This window comes from Serinus canaria, chromosome 7 (assembly GCF_022539315.1).
Source record: "Serinus canaria isolate serCan28SL12 chromosome 7, serCan2020, whole genome shotgun sequence".
Taxonomy (NCBI): domain Eukaryota; kingdom Metazoa; phylum Chordata; class Aves; order Passeriformes; family Fringillidae; genus Serinus; species Serinus canaria.
Genome location: NC_066321.1, coordinates 13,128,995 through 13,145,387, shown reverse-complemented (window position 1 = coordinate 13,145,387; position 16,393 = coordinate 13,128,995). Strand labels below are relative to the sequence as shown.

The 16,393-nt window shown below is 38.8% G+C and overlaps 1 protein-coding gene across 1 annotated transcript in view; it reads right to left on the bottom strand.

Annotated features, from left to right (window-relative positions):
- Nucleotides 1-1,630: 1,630 nt before the first annotated feature.
- Nucleotides 1,631-16,393, bottom strand: part of CNTNAP5 (contactin associated protein family member 5) — a 200,963-nt gene continuing 186,200 nt past the window's right edge. The window contains 4 exon segments of the mRNA XM_050977015.1: nt 1,631-9,705; nt 9,708-9,800; nt 10,798-10,869; nt 14,990-15,208. Coding sequence (XP_050832972.1) covers nt 9,605-9,705; nt 9,708-9,800; nt 10,798-10,869; nt 14,990-15,208 — 485 coding nt within the window. The 3' untranslated portion in view covers nt 1,631-9,604.

Here is a 16,393-nt window from a genome sequence, read left to right as displayed (position 1 = left end):
TATATGCATTCCCATTACATGAGTGCCATTATTTAGTGTAACCTCTGAGTAATATCTTTAACTCATCGTGTTCCTACTCAGGAAGAAAGAAGCATAATGCATTGAAAAAAATACCAAAAAAGCCTGAACTATTCCAAAACATGGGGGAGACTAAAGCACCAACTTAAGATGTTAAGAAAAAGAAAACAGTTCTCCTCTCTCTACTCAGAAAAATGGAAGTCAATTAACATTGACATTTGCAGACTGTAAGCCATGCAAACTGAGTTTTCAATGTCTGGATTAAAAATTAAATTGTAGGAGATTATACTGTCCTTACTAACCTTTGTAAGGTTACTGCTCCCACTATATCAGCTGTGAAGAAAGTCTGAAAGATTTGTATAGTTCTGTCTTGCTTTTTTGGTAAACTTTCTAAGTAAAGAAAATTTTTTTGTAAATTTTCTACGTAAAGCAACTGAGTGTAGAATTAATTGTTAGTTGAAGCTTTGTCTAAGAGAAGTGATACCTACCCCCACCTCCTGCAGCCACCAGGGACAAGGGGACACCAGGAGGGCTCTGTTGGGTAGGTTGGCTTTGGTGCTGTGTTCTGCATGGCAGAACATGTTCAGCATGGCTGGCTGTGGACTGGGATGCCTGGGCTAGGCTGGATCAGCCCCACAAGAAGGGCACTGTGCCCTGTAGAACTCCAAAGCAGGCACTGCAAATCTGTCCTGCCAGATAGCCCATCTCTAGGCAGGACTACAAACCTGTGCCAGTCCTGCCTTCTGGGTCACAGGCTGTCCAGAAATGAAAGGGAAAAACAAAACTCACAGAGAAGTTCCCAAGATAAGGGGACCCACATCTCCTCTGATAATATGAAAATCTTTGGCTGACTGAAACACAATTTATGTAAGTACCACAAGTTTATGGTGAAAATTGCAGCAGATCCAAGCATGTGAAACTCTTGAAAGAGTCTCCTCTCTGTACTTCCTAGGATGTGCTATTTTCTAAGTCAGTGTTTACTGGTTCTTGGTTGATAGTATCAAATACTGTGATTTTCAAAGGAGACTTAGAGATTTATGTCTTCAGCTTCCAAGGAAGGGGAAAAAATAATCAGACCAAAGACCTAAAGCCCAGACAGAATCCTTGAGACTGAGCCATGTCCCATTTGTCCTGCCAGGGACACGAGAGAGGGCAGCAGGCTGTGAGTGTGACCCCTGTGACAGCCAGCAGTGCAGCTGCTGGGTGAGGGGACCCATGGAGGGAACAGAAGCACTGGATGCTCCTGCATGGCAGGCTGGGGAGGGAGAAGGTGTGTGCACACCTCGGGGAGTGAGTGTGGGCACAGAGCTACAGAGCTGTGACCAGGCAGGTTTTCTTACCAGAACCAAGGCTTATCTGCAGACACAACTTTTAGTCAGCCCACCAGCACCAAGGAGTTATGTCAGGGATGTGGGTGAGGACCAGATTTCCTCTGACGTTAACTTTTAGCCATAGCTGAAATCAATAAATCAATAATATCATCTAGTGAGGTCTATTGGCTTGGAGTTAACATGTAAACACCCAAAACTTTGTTTTCCCATAATCAGCACTTTTTAATGTTCATTCAGCTAGAAGATAAAATAAAAACACAAGAGGAGGCATTTGTCTTCGACACAAAATCATACAAAAAGTCTTTTTTTATTAAATATACATTACTTACAGTTTAAGTCTTTCTTCTGTACAACAGTAACCATAGAAAACAAAAGAAGCTAAGGCTAAATTTTTTCAATCCCTTAACAGGGTATTAAGACATGTTACATTGTCTACAAAACTGACTTAGACTGAGGCAACGTCCTGTGGAATTCTCTTTAGAAAACCAGATAGTGAAAGGGGAATAATCTGAATCTCCATTTTGCTTTTTACTGTAACTGAGAGACTCTTGCTTTACCCTTGGACAAACCATTAAGAAAAAGTTCTTTTTTTTTTTTGCTTTGCTAATAAAATGAACAGAGCTCTGAGAGATTTATTTAATAAAATTTGAGTAGAACAAAGTAAAATGAATGATGAAGGGCTCATCAGTAGAAAGAACCAATTTTTTATTATTACAAATATTTAATCTCAGCTGCCATTTTACTCTTGTTGTTTTTTTCTTTTTTGGGGGGGGGTTTTTTTGTTTTTTTTTCTTTTTAGGGTGCCTTTATCCATTAAAATCCCATAAAATCCTTCCAGTGTTAGTGTGCTGGCTCCTGAATTGGTTGACAAGACACCACCCACAGACCAACCTTCCCAAAACACAAATTTTAGAAACTCCTGAAGGTGACTTAAGCCATACCATGAGCTTTGTGGAGATGAAGTTCATTACCTTATCCCAAATTTTATCCATAGTTCTGCTAGAAAACAACACAATTTCAGTGAATGCAACTCTCATTGACAGCAGTAAGGGATGAAAAACATGAGGTCCTGACTTGGAATAATATATGTCAGCTCCAGTTTGCATGAGATCATCAAAGCAAGAGCAATATGAGGCTAAAGTCAGCTGTGATGTATCTACATTGACCTAAACAGGGTCACAACCAGGTCTGCAGTTGTCTCTTATTTCTTTCACAAAGGGGGTTTCAAAGCAGGTCAGGTATGTCAGTGCCAAGGTCCTCACTATCATTTAGATATGATGGTTTGTGTTACAGATTTCATTTGCAAAAATCACAGAGTAGAGATTTTTATGACTGGATGTCTGAAAAAAATAATGTACCTGTTTGCTCTCCTTAAGGTCCTGAAACCTCAATTCCACTGTGTTGTGAATGGAAAGTGAGGCTGGGACTGGCTGTATCTAAGCTTTACCTAAGAAACAACCCTTCTTCTTTCTGGGCAATCTGGGTGCTGCATTGGCAGCAGTGACAAAACACATCAGGAAAAGATGTGTCCTGTAAAGGAGCTGTAAAGGGCATGCAAAAATGAGTAAATAATTTCCCATGCAGAATTAGTTCCAAATGGACTCTGTTTAGGGCTGTGGGATTGAAATTTGTGAAGAGAGTTATTGGCAGGTCAAAAAGTAGTGTTGAGATGGGAACAGCAGTCAGCAGTTTAGAAAAAAGCTGCCACAAGCATCCTAAACGAGGGAGTGGAAAGTCTCGAAGCAAAAATTCTTTGGATCACCTGCTGTGCCTAATGTTTGATTAAATGTTATGATTGTTTGAGGGAAACCTTCCCCAATTCTCCTTTGGGCTACCTGGGAGAGTTCCAGCAATCTAACTGGGGAGATACGGATCTGGTATCAGCCAGAGCTTTGAAATCCTCTCCTGTATTTGAAGCACATCTCTGATTTTTTACAGACCATCAGGACAACCAAGACTATGTTTGGGCAGACTAAGTAGCAGCAATTCATTCCATGGCAAGAAAACCTACTGCTGAAAAATACCTGAAAGCCTCATATCCACCTGATGTTTACCAGGCATGGCTTCAGACAGTGCATGTTTTCCAAGAACTTTTGCCTCCTTCACTGCCCCATCACAATGGCAGTTTGAAGTGTTAATGTCCTCTTTTCCCCTTAGAGGTCACCACCTCTAGGTGACTCCATTGCCACGATGGAGTGCAGTCTCCCTTCTGGTTGAACACCCAGCTGACATTTTGGTTTCTGTGACTGCCAGGAGAAAAATCATAATCTTAATTTAAATTGTGAAACAAGCTCCTCTGACTCCTAGCAACAATTTGATAGCTCCACATATTAAAGAGAAAGGAGCGATGAAGAAAACAGAGGTGAACTAGATATGAAGTGACACTGTCAACACAAACTGTTGCCTTAATCCTTCCTTGGCTCGGCTTGTAGACTCAGCACATTACAAACAACAAACAACGAGCTTACAAATTACAAGAGTTCACCAGAAAGTGTGCTTTTTATCCAATTTTTGTTTTTGTCGGAGTAACTTAGTGCAAAAGATCACAAAAAAAAGCACCAATACACTGAAATATTCAAACTATCTATACGCATGTCTTGAAATAAACAGTCAAAGAAAAAAAGCTACTTCAGACCCAAAAGAAGAATGTGTTTAGAAGTTTCATGTACAAAAGTAGAAGGGAGGAGGGGGCTGCCCCCACTGAAAGAGGACATGAAGAACTTTCCACTGAGAAAGAAAGTGCAGCAAACTGCAGAACCCAAGGGAACAAATCATGCTTTGAAGCTGTGATGGCAACCTGTGAAGAAAACCCCCAAAAACTTCAAGGGCATGGTGCAACTCTAACTGCAGTCAAGCAAGAGGCCTCCCACCAACCTCTAAAGATGCTGGATAAGGCCTTTGGTTTGGCAGGGCTGAAACTATATCACTTGGCTTGTTTGGTAAATAGACATTAAAAACTGCAGGAAAACTTTTAAATAGCACTCACAAGGTCTCAGACTTTGCTCAAGTCTTTTATGAAGGATTGCTTTCTGAAAACAAAATGGAAAAAAACCTCCTTTTTGTCTGTGGAAAAAACAGCAGTCAGAATAATTAAAACGAGTCTTGTTTAGTGAAAAAACTTTGTGTAGGTGAGAGTGACGACAATGGCATGAGATGGTGAACCACAAAGAGGTCAAGTTCTGCCTCCCCTACACTCTGATCAATTTGAAGTGGAGCACTGCATGTCAACTGACTGGCTTCCCTAACAGAAGGAAGGTTGATTCTGTTCTGAAGATGGGATTTGTTTTTTCAGGGATTCATCTCATTGAGAATTTTGGGTTCCTGGATGGTAACTTATTATATCTGGGAAAGGCAGCAAGTATCAGACATAGCTTCTTGGGGTTAACAGATGCCAGGATATGACAGACAGGAGACTTGCATCCTTCCTGGAGCTGCAGAGATACCTCAGTGTCATCTCAAATGGCACCAGACATGTAGAAAGGCATCTGAGAGGGCTGAGTTAGCTTTAGGTTCAGAAATGTGTGGATCTGGCTTCTTGTATACTATCTGCCAAAGCTCCCATGGGAGGCAAGAAATGGATGTTGGATCGAGAAGAGACTGAAAGGAGATTTATCCACTTCCCCACAGATTACTGATCAGATTGTCACTGGCTCAAAGTGGTGACAACTTTGAAACTCAATTTTCATGTATTTGCCTACAAGGAGATGTAAACATTTACTGGGCAGAGATGTTTAGAGTAATTTTTAGAGTAATTTAGATGCAAGATGTCCTTCCTTGACCCCAGCTGTCATCTCAGAAGAAAAAAAAAGTCACTTGTAATACCTGTGGAGATGTGTCTATTTGATCCTTCACAACTATGGTAAAATTTGGATTCATAGGCAAATTCTGCTAAGAGTAACTTCTCTATTGCCAGGAGACTACCCTGTCTCTATCATCAATGGAGAGGAAAAGGCATCTCTAGTGATTCATTTAATCTTACAGGATGTTTGAGACATTTGCCCTGTCCTCACCAGCCACAGGGCTGGACAAGACTGGATGACAATTGTGAAACAGGGAGCTGGTAAAACCAAACACAAAATAAAACAAACCCATAAGATAAAACCAATATCCAAGTGCTTCATAAGTCTTGGGCTCAATCTTATTGTCAGCAAAATCAATAAATGACTTCATTAGGAAAAGATTCATAACCCCTCACCATAGTGAAACAATATGATATATTGATTGCTCCTCACCCAATATGTGAAATATGTGATCAGCTAAATGATAATATAGACAAAGATCTCATTAAAATAAGGGTTTGGATTACACTGTGAAAACTGAACAATTGATAAATAGGATGAGTTAAAGTCTAGCTAGATCAGGTTAAAATAAAGCTGAGAGAAAGCATCTTATTTTTGTAATCTGGTTGTAGTTTTAACTTAAATATCAGGGGCATCTCATGACTGAACACACTCTGATAACCACACAGCTCTATATGCATCATTTTTACAGTCATATTTACCCAGGTGGGAATTCTGGCTTAGCCCATATGAGTTAAAAGTATGTCTTTTATTTGGCTTTTTCACTGCAGACATAATCTAAGTGTGGAGCAGTGACAAGAGCAAGAAGAAATAAAAACAGAGTACATTTTGAAAATTGACCCAAAACACTTGCACTGTCTTGTCTCTAGTAAGTGAATATGGACAGATGAAATATTATCTGCCAATTACATAAGTAACATACTTAGGACCAAAGATCTATTTCCAAAAGAGAAATGGGACTCGATTTTCAAAGGGATTTAAATGTCTTGTAGTACATTAGAACATTCCACAGCAAGGCAGACACAGAAATTAATTTGAGTTAAATGCTCGTTTTGTTTAGTCACTTAAGCATTGATCCACATCCTCAAGAGACTAAATTCCTTGTAAAGCCTATTCTTCACCCAGGTGGCAGCCAAGTTAGTTGGAGTTATCTTTCTGACATCCAGCCTTCCTTTGTTTTCTATAGCCAGGCACTGGCACTCAGAGAGTGCTTCTGCATGACTATATTATAAAGTATCTTTATAAGCATGGCTATTATTGGTCAAGTCTTTTCTGGAAAACAGGAATTTGCAGTGCTGAAATCCGTATCTAAGAGACTTCATAATTTCACAGCTTGCCTAACAATAATAATTTTCATAGGTTACATGTCATGTCACCAAGAGAAAAAGAACAGACAGTTTCCAATCCTTCCACCAGTCCCTTGCTTGTCTTGGGGAAGGAAGAAAACACAAACTGCCTCCTAACAAATCCTTGACAGTCTTCGGTGTTCCACTGAAATGAAATCTGAAAATTTATGTATAAAAACTATTATCCCCTGGCTTTACTTAAAAATATTATCTAGAATGACAGCTAAAAGGAAAAGGGAATACACCCCATTAAAAAAGAAACATTAACAAAAATAGCAGAAATGGCATCTGCTTTAAATAGATGGGGAAAAAGTTCTAATTTGAACTAAGGAAAATGAATTTTAGCTCTAGAAGATTTTTTTCAGAAGCTGATTGTACTTCTTCTTCAGTGTATTTCTTTTATAAAAAAATAATTAATTGCTTTTAACTGATATTGAAGGAAATTCAATTATGTTCTCATTAAAGAAAGCATTAGAAGAAAACAAAAACCAAAAAGGAGTATATATTTAGAGTACTTCATTTAGTACATTTTAGCTATCTTTAATAAGAATAATTTGACATCCTGATTTAGAAGTCCATACAAATGTGTTAATTTGTTCAGCCTTGTAGAATAAAAATCTTCCCATCTCAGTACATCCACAGGTATAGATGCATGTCTCTGCATACTAATGCCTACATTCCTATGAAGTCCTTTCTGTTTACAGAGGCACCCCAACCTAGCTAAATTTTCAGAGTTTTACCTTCCTAATCCATTCTACATATAGCCAATTAAGCACTTTAGCACATCAGAGATGTCTCATACAGAGGCCATTTCAGAAAAGATGAGTCCAACACAGGCAGAGGCGCCCATGAACTCTCCTATTCCTCCCTTCTGCCATGCCAATCAAAGCAGCTTGATCTGCAGGAAGGAAAGAGAAAACAGAATTGCTTTGCCAGGATTTTGCTGCAAAAGACAAAAGAGAACCCAGCTACTCAATCCATCATTCCAATACTCATCACACAGAAACACTGTCAAATAATTGTGTCACCCAAGCAGCCAGGGTGTGGCTAAACAGCTGCAGTTGACCATGGCTGAGGAAGAATGGCACCAAACTAGCTTAAATAAAGACAGCTTTATAAAATTGTTCAGGGAACAGTTCTGGTTGTAGGGCTGGCCTCATATTCCTCTTCATAAAAGAATGATGTTATTCCAAGACTGCTTTCTCTTCCCTGAATGCTCCAAAAGAAGTAGTAAAGAATCACCATATTAAAACAGTCATATATTTATTTATTCTTCCTTGTCTGCTCTCTCCTCTCATAAAAAAACTCCAACTGAAAACTCGAATAAACACCTATGTACCTTTCCACTGGACTGCCTAGAAAAACAGCGCCTGTTGCAAGTGAAAGCTCATCTCTGGTTTGCTGTGGGCTGCTACCTCATACTGAGATTCCTTAATTTTAAATCTATGTAAAAAAGACCACTGTGTGGAAAGCCCAGGATGGCTGCACAGGGTGTAGGGCAAAGAAGGAGATTTAGCTGCACAATCAATTGCAGCTCGAATTAAATCAAGAGTGTTGCAATGAATAAGATTTTTCTTCACCTTAAATTTAGGCTTAATTCTACCACCTGCAAATTTTACATCCTCTTTAGAAGCCCTGCAAAGGCAGATGACACATGGAGACAACAGGGTGTTCGAAACCTCACTGGCTGGGACTCCTTCATTTCTTACCCTTAGGATATCTGTGATTGAAAAGGAGGTTTTTCATCCTCACACTGTAACCATGCAGCACAAGTAAAATGGGCAGAACTTGATTCTTCAGTAGTGTTCCCAATCAGGAAAGGACAAAAGACTTAAAAAAAAAAGGCAAAGATTAATTTGAACTAGAGTATTTGGGATATGTTTGTTTCCTTAATGTTCTTCCTTGTAAAGAAGGTTTATCAAATATTCATATTTTTAAACATGATCTCAGACCTCTCTCTATTTAGTTTTGGAGAAATTATTCAAATTTCTACAGGAAATATCAGTCAATCTTTCATGCAGTTTTGGGAGGTTTTTTTGAGTAGTAGGATTTTTTCTTTCTTTTTCTTTTTCTTTTTTTAGAAGAGATGGCAGAAGGTGTGAGTCATGTTTAAGATTAAACTATTTTGGTTTTTCTTCTCATCTATGTTCTTTTTCTTTTCCACAGGGGCAACAGCGTTTAACCTCAGTGTGTGATAATCCTCCATGTGGCATGAACAGGCATATGCTGCATTTCTAAAATTTCAGACAAATATAGAGCACCTAAGTCCTAGCAGCTTCCTAAACCCCTTGGAGATTCAAGCTACTATTTTCCATGCTTCAGCTAGGGTTATACTAGTGTATGCTGGGTCTACGTAGTCAGCCTTATGATATGGAGGTGAAAGAGGTGCATGGGAATGATATTTGTTGTTGATACATCTATTGTTGGAAAAGTACTGAGAAGCCTAAAAGTTACAGTAAAAGGACAGGAGGTTGGGGGAAGGAGCTAAATAAGGACAGTTTTATTTTCCTTTATGTCATACCAGCTTTTCAACTGGTACAAATTAAACACCATTTAAATCAATAGACAATATATCAATTAATGAAATTTGAGAATTTGGCTGGTTCTTTGTGATTGTTGTAAATGAGCCCGTGAAATAAATCAGCTGTTTTGATCTCATTCTTTCCCTCTATCCTGTCCCAGCATCTGCAGAGCTATGTGTTCAACTACTTTACCTGTACTTTACATAGTCCAGCTCTAGTGTAAAAACAATGACTTAAATGGCTCCAGAAAAAAAAATAACAACAAGTAAATGTAGGAACTTTGAAACATCCAAGAACTGACAGCAGAAACCAGGTGTGCATGTGGATCTTGTTTTGTGCAGGATGGGATAACAGGTCTCTTGAGCTGCAGAAGTAAACTGTGATTGCCAGGTTCTTGTGCAGAGAATGAGGCACTGTGATTGTTCTCAGTGTTTCCTGTGCAGGGTGGTCTTTTCCAAATGAAAAAGAAGCTAGCAAAAAATGAGTGTTAAAAAGAAAAAAAAAATTCAAAAAGAAAAAAGGAAGGGAGAAAGGAATAAAGAAAGGGAGGTTAGGGGAGGAAGAGTAAGAAGAAATTGCATTGTCCATCAGATAAAATATTCCCGTTTGCACTCGCTCACTGTGTTTTGCAAGTCAATGTCAGCTTTAAAGGAGCTCTCCAGGTTTTCTGGGTATTCCTTCTCCTTTTTTGGCTATTTCGATGTGCTTGTTTGTGTTGATAGAGGAATCTGCTCATGATGGCAATGATGCAAAAGATGATGAATATCACAACTGCTATTACACCTGTAAAGGGATAAAAAAGGAAGGATAAAAAAGAGTGAAAACCAAAACAAAAGGCTCAGTTACCTCAAAAAATGTGTTACCAATGCACAAAAGCTAGTTGGTTCATCTAGATCAGTTCATCTCAGTCCATACACAACCACATGCCTCTATCAAACCTTCCGTGGTAGTTTTTATTTCTATTTTGTTGCCTAAAGAACACTATAAATAGAGCATGTATTGATATAATTGACCTAATTTCTGTAAAATTATTCTTTCACTGGAAATAAAGTTAGTTCAGTGTGTTTGCTTTTAAAACACAAGATCTGCCCAAATAAATTCCTTCTCTGTCATATTTTCTTCTGTGTTATCTCTGGGAACCTTGCACAAGCCTTGTACACTTTGGTTTATAGCTTCTAGATATTATCAAAGGCAGCATATAAAATGATACAAGGCATCATATAATATAAACAGAGATAAATTGTCTTCTAGGCCATTACAGAAAAATTAAAACCACACATGAAATTATGAGGACAATGTTCCCCAGTATATAAATACTTCCATATTACCTGCTGAGTTTCACTACACCACCAGATTACAAAGAGAGAGCTCAGGAAATACGAGATATGTGAATACTCTGCCAAGTATTCACCAGGGTGGTGTGTAAAAAAATGGGTACTTAGCTGGGTGTTAGAACACAGACTCACATGGAATCACCTGAACCTCTGGAGATCATCTTGTCCAGATCCCCTGCTCAGGCTGGCAGGAAAGCAGATTTCAATTATATTTTAGGAGATTCAGGTTCCTGATGATCCATGTGTGATCACAATAATCCATAATGCAGTTGTCTACCTAGGTAGCTTGACACAGATAGGTGCTAATAAACAGAGCAGATACTAGACCTGCTTCAGATTACCAAAAACCCCTTGGGCTAGATTTCATGGAGCCCAGATTTAAAGTCTCCTGGATTTTTGCCTTGACAGAACTATGTTTTGACTATAGTCTTTAAAAATGAAGTTACCTCCAATCACAGCTGAATCACTTCTGACTGCATTGGTGAGAGGCTCTCTTTCATCTGTCTTCCCAAAAGGATCTGCAATTGGTTAAACAAAAGAGAACTATTTTTCTGTATCAACTGTTTATTTTCCCTGTGGCTTAGACAGAAGTGTCCTCTTACTTTCATGAATTCTATCTATTTTCAGAAGATGTAATTTGGGGGATTGGAGAACTGAACCAGAAGGGTCTGTAAAATAAAGTGAGTTTGCAGAACAATTTTCTCCTACACCTTCAGGAGCAAATTCTATTAAGGGTATATGTAAAAGGAAACAGAAAGTTTCACAGTAACAGCTGAAAGTGTTGTTTCAGTTCATCAGAAGAATCAGAGAGACATTTAAACTAAACAGCCTATTGGGAGCTTTCCTCAGTCAGTGACGTATTATTATCTTTTTTATTGTTACCTAAGAAATGATACCAGAAAGAAGCCAAAAGAAAGGGATGCTAGGCAGATTTAAATCTGACCTATCTTGTAGGTGAGATATACAACTTGGATTCAATCCCATGAAGAGAAGTAGTCTGTGCTTGGGGCATCTCATCTACTACATTTGTGGGACTGGAACGGGAATAAAGAATACTTTTACACCCAAATACAGAATGCATCATTGAAAAGGTTAGACTGGGAAAGAAATCTGAGGGTTATTTAGCCTAATCTCAGGCCAGGTCTTAAGCTCAAACAGGGCCAAATTCAAAATTAGATCCCAGTTGGTAATGATTTTGTACATCATCAGTAGATTAATGTCATTTTATTTTTCAGTATACACAAGTTATATAACGTAGGTAATTTTTTTTTATTTAGTCAAAGAGGAGAACAACCTACAATTATTTTATACCCTAAGATGGCTGTCAGAGATAGATATTATGACTCACTTACTTCACAAACTAGACGAGGAGAGCAGTTTTTCAGACTGAAGATGAGTTAACTTTCTGGATAATGGAAGTTTGGTGAGATATTTTCTACCCCATCCCTCAGCTGAAACCAGGGACAAATACAAATTTACATCTGCTTTACAGCAGTTCTCCTTCTCACCAATCACAACTGGTGCCAGTGCATGGCACTAGTCAAAAAAATAATGAAAAATTATTAGCTATGTATGAAAAAAGGATGAAATAAAAATTTTTATTAAAAATTATATAAGATGTTATTTGTGCCTAAAAGATTATTTGACACCTAACGCAATCAGCATTCCACTATTTTTGGTTACCTGAATTTAAGCACTGAGAAGAAACTGGAACAAATGTTGAAGAGCAGTTTCAGAATGGAGGCCAACAGCCACAAGCCCCAAGAATTATATTTTATTATATTTTTAGAGAAATAAAATCAGGATACAAGGAGAGGATGGCTTTTCCCAATGCAGCAGATGGCCTGTAACAGCAGAGCCATCTCCGCTGGGAACACAGTGGAGTGCTGTGTTCCAAGCCAAGGAATAGCAATACTGGGTCTCATCTAAGACCTTAACAGGACATCCTCCTCCTTTTAGATACAACTGATGGCATTACAGCTTGACTCACTGAGGTTGGAAGCCCTGCTGAGGGCACAAGGCTCCCTAGAAATCATCTAGTCTAAACCCCTACTCAAATCCAAGTCTACGAGAGCAAGACTTTCAGAGCTGTATCCATTTGGGCTTTGAATATCTCCAAGGATGAACACTTTACAACCTCTCTGGGCCTCACACCACTCTTCTTACCATGTCTGTATCCTGAGGAATTCTTCCAAGCAGGTTCATGAAAAGGTCAAAAGTTGCAGTCATGCATTTCTGCCTTTTTTCCTCCCTCTCAGGATCCTCAGCTTCACCATCTCATAGTTGCTACAGCCAAGGCTGTCCTGGCACATCCCTAGCCAGTCAGAGCTTGTTTGGAAATACCAGATTCAGCACAATTAGCACAGTGAGACAGAACCTCACTGTTTAAGGTGCCTTTCAGAAGGAAATCTTTTTGTGTAGTTCCAGACTTATGGAAGTATCTGACATTTTTTACTTTAAATGTTTGAAGAGCTGCTCTCAGAGGAGAGGCAGCTCAAGACACCACCATTCACACAGCTGAATCTCCTCTATAATTTTTACAGCAGTTTAATATAAAGAAAAAATACCACAGGGAAAGTCCATTATCTCGATACCATCAATATAGAGTTCAAAATAACAAGATCTTTACACTTATCTCAGTGAGGAAGAAGGTGATCTGCAGATCTTTGTTAAAGATCAAAAACCACAGTAAGCCGCCTCTCATTTTGTGCTTCCTCATCAGAAGAAATGTGTTCAGATAACTGTGAATGGATTTTGTTCCATATCTGTCTGCAAGGAAACTTTTTCTGAATGTAAGTATTCCTTTCTGAAGGAAACAGCTTCAATTGTTTTCAAGTTACAAATATAGAAGGCTTTTTTCACACACTTTAAGAGTTTTCCTAGTGGGCTTTTTTGTTGTATCTGCCCATTAGAATATCGACATAGACATGCACAGCCTCCTTTGAAGTTCTATTTTTCTTCTCAGACATTCAATAATGAGAAATTGGAAGTGATGAATTGAGATATGAGCACTAAATTTGAAAGTTAATCCTTGACTCTGTTTTCTTTTTATTTCTTAAAATGTGTCCTTTGCATGTAAAAATGTAATGCTCAAGTACATCTATAGAAATTATAATTTGTTACAAATTGGAATTTTTTTTAAACAAGAATCAACCACCCATTGCTTTTACTTTAGCATATAAAGACATGAAGTCTTCAGAGCTCATTTGTTCTAAAGATCTTATTCAGGCTTTAATCAAATCCAGTGTGAATAGTGAGACTGGAATGTCAGATAATTCATCACATTGAGAGAAAATCATATTTTAGAGCACAGAGTGCCACGACAGGCATAGGTTTTTATAATAATTCTGTATTTCTGATGCAACAGTGCTTAACCTTAACAATAGAGTGCAACTGATTGTATGCTTTAAATATTTAAGTTCAAATGCAACACTCTGCTCTGTGCTCTGCCCTGCAGTTCTGAGCCTCAGGTTTTAGTGCTTTATAAACTCCTTAGAAAAATTGTATCATTGAGGTGACAGATCACAGGGCAAAGAGTTCATATTTTCAGTTTCATTGCCCATTCAGGACTCACAAGACACATTTGTCTGTGCATCAGAGCAGACACCTCAGACAACTCGAGGCAGTGAGAAGGGAGTGGGGCGCTGGGGAGGAGCACATGCACCCTGGCTGCCACTCTCCAGAGTAATCAGCAGCCTTTTTCCTATGCAGAATGCTAATAGCATCATTTGTTTTCTGCTGAACATCTTAGGCAGAAACTGCAGGAAATGGGGATTTGATGTAAGTACAAATGTGAAAGGAATTGTATTATGATCTAAACCAGAATTTTATTAGTTATCAAAAAGGATAAAGTTTTTTTTATAGGTCAAGGGGCAAATACCAGCCTTTAATTTGTACCCTTTTCTGGTCATGAAGGATTCTGCCACATCCGCTGGTGACTAAAGCAGCAACTTGATAGTCCCTGTTCATGGTGACAACACTTCCAGCTGCTCTCAGTTTCCTTCTCTGCATACAAATTCACATATGCAAAACATTTCAGATTCCCAGAGGACAGCTGCAGGATTGCAAAAGATACACAAACGATGGGGATCATCTTGCTGGTACTGCTCGAGTAGTGCTCCCTCTCCTCAGTCTGAGAGAATGAAGTACAAGCATTCAGTGGAAGTCACACATGCCAAGGGGTTTGTACATGAGTTTTTGCTCATTTCTGTTATGGCAGGAAAAAATTTGAATTGTTTTTTATATGACTTCTATTGCTTTATCACCACTAGAATACAGAATCTGTGTAAGATTTAGGTTCTCCTTTGATATCTGCAGCACCAGAATTATCTGGAGTGGATAGGAATGACAAACTTTCAAAGCTTTTGCACTACAGCTTAGGGACTTTTTTGTTTGTTCTAGGTAGGCATGTTTTAGGCAATCCAGGAACTTAGTCTGAAAACATTACTTCAGAACAATGACTTTCAAAGGGGCTTTGGCTAATCCTGGTGCCCATCCTCAAAACCCCTGATTCTGAGAGAAAAGGGAACTTCCCAGTTCCACTGTTCATACTGTCACAATTGCATTACAGCAAAAAGGAAGGAAACCTCCCTCTGCAGTATCCTTTAAACTCCCCAATGCCCTCCCAGCAGGACACACCTGATGAGGAATATGTTGTGGTTGCAGTGTTCACGTCAGCTTCCATCATGGATGCACAGCTGGATTCTGTCAGGGAGCCTTGGACAGTCACAGGAGCGACGCTGGGATGGCGTAAGGCAGCCTTCAGGGGAGAGATGTGGTTGTACTGAACAGAGGACAGGCAGCCAGTGAAACCATAGGCATTTGCCTTGGAGACTTCAGGGTCCAGGGACAAACTGTCTGCAGTGCAACAGAAAAACACTCTGGCAATTGACTGTTTTATGGAGGCATTAAGAAAAGGAATTCTCTTTTGCCTTACCCACCCCTTTTACTCCTGCTATCCAATTTCAACTTTTCAAGTTCTCCTTCAGCAGCCTACAAGTCCTCCCTGGCCTCACACATGAGGTTCCCAAAGTCCCTTCTCTATTATGATACTTACCTTGAATTGTCTTGCACATAAAAACCTGCACTGCACTTTTTTCCTCATCCATTTTCTCTACTAATGGACAATATCTAGCACATCATATCTACTAACCACAACAATAGCAACAAAACCAACAACAACAACAACAACAATAATACTAAGTAAAATAGCAACACTAAATACCATAGAATTCTAGGGCTGATACTCTAATTTTTTTTTTTTTTTTTGCATCTGCTAACAGCATCAGCTGCATGCATATGGACCATACCTTCAAGGCATTCTGCTTCCTCCACTCTTTGGATGAAAGACCCTGCTCTATGTTTTCTGTCATAAAATGCTTTATGTGGCCTGTCACTGGTCACTGAATGGCTTTTTTACCTCAGCTTCCCATCCTTCAAGAGTTTATTATTCAGCTTTGCTGAAGCACCTATTCATGTTACTGCTTTTTCATCATCAGAATTCCTAAGAATCTTCCTAGTTATTAGACAGGCTCTCACTCTACTAGCCCTATTTCACTAATAAAATAAAGAGCAAAATGATACCTTTTCTTACCTAAATCAAAATTAAAATATATATCACTGCATTATTTTCCAGCCTGTAGATAAAATACTATAAATAACTTTATCTGTTGGTATGTGTTCAGTTAAATTTCACAAAGAGAAAGTAAATCAAAGGCAAGGGTTTTTTTATATAATTATAGAATGGTTTGTTTTGGAAGTGACCTTAAAGATCATCTCATTCCAAGCCCCTGCCATGGGCAGGCACACCTCTCACTAGACCTGGCTGCTTAGGGCCCCATCCAAGCTGGCCTTGAACACTTCCAGGGATGAGAATCCATGACTTCTCTGGGCACTCTGTTCCAATGTTCCACCTTCACAGTAAACAATTTAGTTCCAAAAGTTTTTAAATCAAAGTTTTAATATGAAAGATTGTCTGTGAAAGTCAGGGAAGGACAGTGAAGCCATTTTCTATTTTCTCCAAACTCACAGTATTTACTTTCC